The sequence below is a fragment of the Drosophila suzukii genome, chromosome 3, assembly GCF_043229965.1.
Source record: "Drosophila suzukii chromosome 3, CBGP_Dsuzu_IsoJpt1.0, whole genome shotgun sequence".
Lineage (NCBI taxonomy): Eukaryota > Metazoa > Arthropoda > Insecta > Diptera > Drosophilidae > Drosophila > Drosophila suzukii.
Window position 1 is genome coordinate 3,401,309 of NC_092082.1, and position 4,306 is coordinate 3,405,614.

General features: G+C 47.2%; 1 protein-coding gene across 1 annotated transcript; it reads left to right on the forward strand.

Annotated features, from left to right (window-relative positions):
* Positions 1-1,835: 1,835 nt before the first annotated feature.
* Positions 1,836-4,306, forward strand: CPT2 (Carnitine palmitoyltransferase 2). The gene is made up of 3 exons (XM_017077722.4): positions 1,836-3,005; positions 3,066-3,860; positions 3,991-4,306. The coding sequence occupies exons 1-3, from the start codon at positions 1,942-1,944 to the stop codon at positions 4,133-4,135; spliced, it is 2,004 nt and encodes a 667-aa protein (XP_016933211.2). The 5' UTR covers positions 1,836-1,941; the 3' UTR covers positions 4,136-4,306.

The following is a 4,306-nucleotide window of genomic DNA, read 5'->3' on the forward strand; positions in this document are numbered from 1 at the left end:
ATGGAATTTGCCTGTTAACTCTTCCATCTGGTCACCTTTTGCCGTTACCTGATTTTTACGCAGTTGTCAACCCGTCGAAAGCGACTCATTCGCCACACCTCTCAGGTGCTAAAATCAGGATAAAGGTATACGAATTTGGATATGCAGTCACGCTGTGCGTGTTGGAATGGTCGACGGTTTTATTGTCCGGCAATGGACTCTTGACACAAATGTGGATTTCCCTACGCCTAAAAAAGGATTTTCAGGCACTTTTTATGGCCCTTTGCATCTGGCTGCGACAGTTGAAGCTTTATTCCCCAGTTCGTTGTTAATGAGTGTCGAGATTGTTTGCTTTTTTAGCTTATTCAAGGGCCCTTGAATAGATTATATTATTCATAGCAAAAAAAAGGGTAAAATAGTTCGCAAAAGAGCGCTGGTAGATTGTGTAAACTTAATTTAGTTTTTACACATTTAACACCTGCGTTTATTAAATAAATTAATTTAATCTTTAAAGAAAAACGTTTTGTTGTGATTTTTAAGTTTTTTAACTTAAAAGTACCTATAGTAAGTAAATTCTAATTACGAATAATAAAAATATTGCAATAGTTATAAAATGTTCATTTTTTTAACATCAATAAATGGAGGAACAACTTAAAATTGACTTAAATTGAACGCTCTATTAATTGTTTAATATTCAATAAGGCCCCAACTTTCTCCCATCGGTTGATTTAAAGCCGCCATGGGTCTTTAATACCCTCACAGCAACAGCAATGGCAATTACCCATCGATTTGTTCGATTTGAAGGTGCTCAAGTGCTTAAGCGTCCTTTAACCTTTTTGGCAAAGGCATCCTGGCGAATTTGTTTGCATTTGCGTGGCGTTTATTTGTTTGCGCGCTGTTGATGTCTGCTGGCTTTCGGTGGATCCCTTTTCGTGGCAGAAAGGGGTCCTCGAGGGGTCAGGACATCCTGCAGACGTGTGGGTCAAAGGTTCCTGCTGGGTATTCCATCGGTCCTGCCGGTCACTGTTCCCAGGTGTGCCAAACAAATAAACGGCTTACTGAAATTACAAGGCTAGGGAAGAAATGAAAATTCGCATAAAATTTTTATACCTTCTCGAATTTAACGAGGCTCTTTCCCCCCTTCAATTCATCTTTTGCATTTTGCACTCGAAATTCCTCAAATTAAGTAAAGTGGATGGGGGAATCCCCCTTCCCATTTATATTTGCATAAGAGGCATCGACGGATGCGGATACGGATGCGTATTCGGATGGGTTGCAGTGCAATTGGGCGAAGTGAAATTGCGTTAATATTTAACAAGCCAGCGAAAGTGCAAAAGCGAAGCGCATTAAATGTGAAAAGCGGATACGGAAACGGAGCCCCTTGGGGCAAAGTGCGAAATTATGCGGAGTTCAGGGAGATCCGCAAACCCTTTCCTTCTGAAGCTCCACCGCCAAGTTATAAATGTTAGCCATAAGGTCAAACGAATGTGAAAGTGAAATGTTTGACCCCCAAAGTTATTATTCTGCTTGTCTGTAAGCGAAGCACCATTAAAACATACTTTTTAAGTAAATATATGGATACAAGGTTCCTACACTGATAGATAAACTTGTTTTAAGAGGATTTATATGTTTATATTAATTATTCAAAATAAAATCATCATGCGGATTGAATAATAGCCTCTATAAACTATTAAAACAATATGTATTTTTTATTTCCGTAAAATGACGGTATAACGATTTTTGAATTTTTGGCGCCAATGGATGCACCGTTAAAATACCGAAAATATACCGCGCTCGCCTATCGATAACGGCGATCAGCTGTGATCATCGATGGCAAACAGCTGATGTGGCTCGCGATTTGTTTGTTGTTGCTTGCACTTTCTTATTTTGGACTTTGAAACGCTGCTCTCGAGTTTAAACACGAATAGTTACCAAATTTGGAAAGCCATCGAGTGGAGAGCCATGTTCCGGACCCGGGTGCACCGCAATCTGTCGTGGATCTCGACGAATTCGTCGCGGACGACGACTACTCATGGCCAGCACTACCAATATCTGCAGTGTTCCAAGCTGCCGACGTTGTATTTCCAGCGCTCCCTGCCGAGATTGCCCATTCCGCTGCTGGAGAACAGTTGCCGGCGGTTCCTGGAGGCCACCCAGCCGCTGCTCTCGCCGGCGGAGCAGGCGGAGACCCAGCAAACGGTGGAGCACTTCCGCCAGGGAATCGGCATGGAGCTGCACGCAAGGTTGAAGAGCCACGATGCGGAGAACAAGCACACCAGCTACATATCGCAGCCCTGGTTCGACATGTACCTGGCCGATCGAGCCCCTCTGCCTCTTAACTATAATCCCCTGCTGGTGATGAAGAGCGACTCGCGGCCGGAGTACCAAAACCAGGTGGTGAGGGCCACCAACATGATCATCAGCTCGCTGAGGTTTTGGAGATCACTACAAGCGGATCTCCTGGAGCCGGAGGTCTACCACATGAACGCCAAGAAGAGCGACACTGCCAGCTACCGCAGATGGATGAAGGTGGCCCCCAAGGCCTTTGCCACCTACGCCTCGTATGCCTTCAAGGCGTTCCCGCTGGACATGAGCCAGTACAACCGGTTGTTCGGCACCTCCAGGATTCCCAGGATAGGCAAGGACGAGCTGGTTCAGTCGCCCGACGCCAAGCACATCCTGGTCATGCGACGCGGTCACATGTATGCTGTGAATGTCCTGGACTCCAGTGGCTACATCGAGAGCCCCAGTGTGATTCTGGGCAGGCTGAGGGCTGTCCTCAAGTTGGATGCAGACCGCGAGGCAGCCAGTGTTCCACTGGGTGTTCTAACCTCTGGACAGCGCGATGAGTGGGCCAAGAGCAGGCAACAGTTTGTTAGTAACCCCAAGAACGCCGATCTTCTGCAGAGCGAAGTGGATGCGGCTCTGTTCTGCGTTTGTCTGGATGGTGAGGAGGATGGCGTCTTTGATGAGAACAGGCAAGAGCCACTTCTCAAGCATCTGCTGGCGGGAAAGGCACAAAATCGGTAAGCAATGCGGATTCAGTATGTATTCCTGGTTCACCAACGTCCATTCTCCTTCCACAGTTGGTTCGACAAATCCATTTCCCTGCTTATCAGCGCGGATGGAACCACGGCCATAAACTTCGAGCACTCGTGGGGCGATGGCGTGGCAGTGCTGCGCTACTTCAACGAGCTCTACAAGGACACTCTAAATCAGCCCTTTGTGTCCACGGAGACGGTGCACACTCCCGCCGAAGGGGATTTCAGCAATGTGCGACCCATCAACTTTGACATCGACGAAGCTACCAAGTCGGCGGTTTCCGAGGCTTATAATAAAAACGCCACCATTGTGGATAGCTTGGACATGAATGTTCTGAAGTATCCACATATCAACAAGCCCACATGCAAGCAGTACGGCCTGAGTCCCGACTCCATCATTCAGCTGTCCTTTCAGCTTGCCTATCGACAGGCCTACAGTGGCTATGTGGGCAGCTACGAGTCCTGCAGCACCTCCGCCTTCCGACATGGACGCACGGAAACTATGCGACCTTGTACAAATGCGACAAAGGAGTTTTGTGAGGCTGTCCTGCAGCCGGAGAGGAGCAAACCCAGTGCCGGAGAGCTGCGAGCAATGATCGACAAGTGCAGCAAGGTGCATGGCCAGCTCACCAAGGACGCGGCCATGGGCCAGGGCTTCGATCGGCATCTCTTCGCCCTGCGGCACACGGCCCAAAAGGAGGGCATACCCCTTCCCGAACTCTACGAGACTGAGGCTTATAAGCGCATTAATAACAATGTCATTAGTACCTCCACCCTTGGATCCGATGCCCTGCTGGCGGGTTCCTTCGGTCCGGTGGTCAGGAATGGCTTTGGAATCGGGTAAGCTTTCCGTTGAATGTCTATTGAATGTGTGGTGGAATGTCTGGTATTCAAACACCGTAACCATTTTTTAAGTCTCCCCCGACAAATTGTTCAATTGGTGACAGTTGATAACCTATTTTTCTTTTAGCTATTCGATTCAGAACGAATTCGCCGGCGCCATTGTCACCACGTACAAAAACCAGGCTGATGGGAAGGTGTTCATAGACAGTCTGGAATCGGCATTTGATAAAATTTGCGCTGTCATCCAGCAGAGCAGCAGTGGCAAGAAGTAGAAGGGAACCTCCTGCAGTCCGGCCCAGTCCCCCGATGAATATGGCTTTAACAAAACAAGGAGATTTATTTTGATGCTTTTACACTGTATCCCATGTGTCTGAATTGCAATATCTTATTTCTAGCTCTACAATTTATAGATTATACACTGAAAACATTCTGCCCCATCTAAA

What these genes read in the sequence shown, in the direction of transcription:
- CPT2 (XM_017077722.4), top strand. Translation starts at nt 1,942, where the DNA reads ATGTTCCGGACCCGGGTGCACCGCAATCTGTCGTGGATCTCGACGAAT. An exon ending in GCGGGAAAGGCACAAAATCG is followed by an intron (nt 3,006 to 3,065) that starts GTAAGCAATGCG and finishes CTCCTTCCACAG; the next exon opens with TTGGTTCGACAAATCCATTT. An exon ending in AGGAATGGCTTTGGAATCGG is followed by an intron (nt 3,861 to 3,990) that starts GTAAGCTTTCCG and finishes TTTTTCTTTTAG; the next exon opens with CTATTCGATTCAGAACGAAT.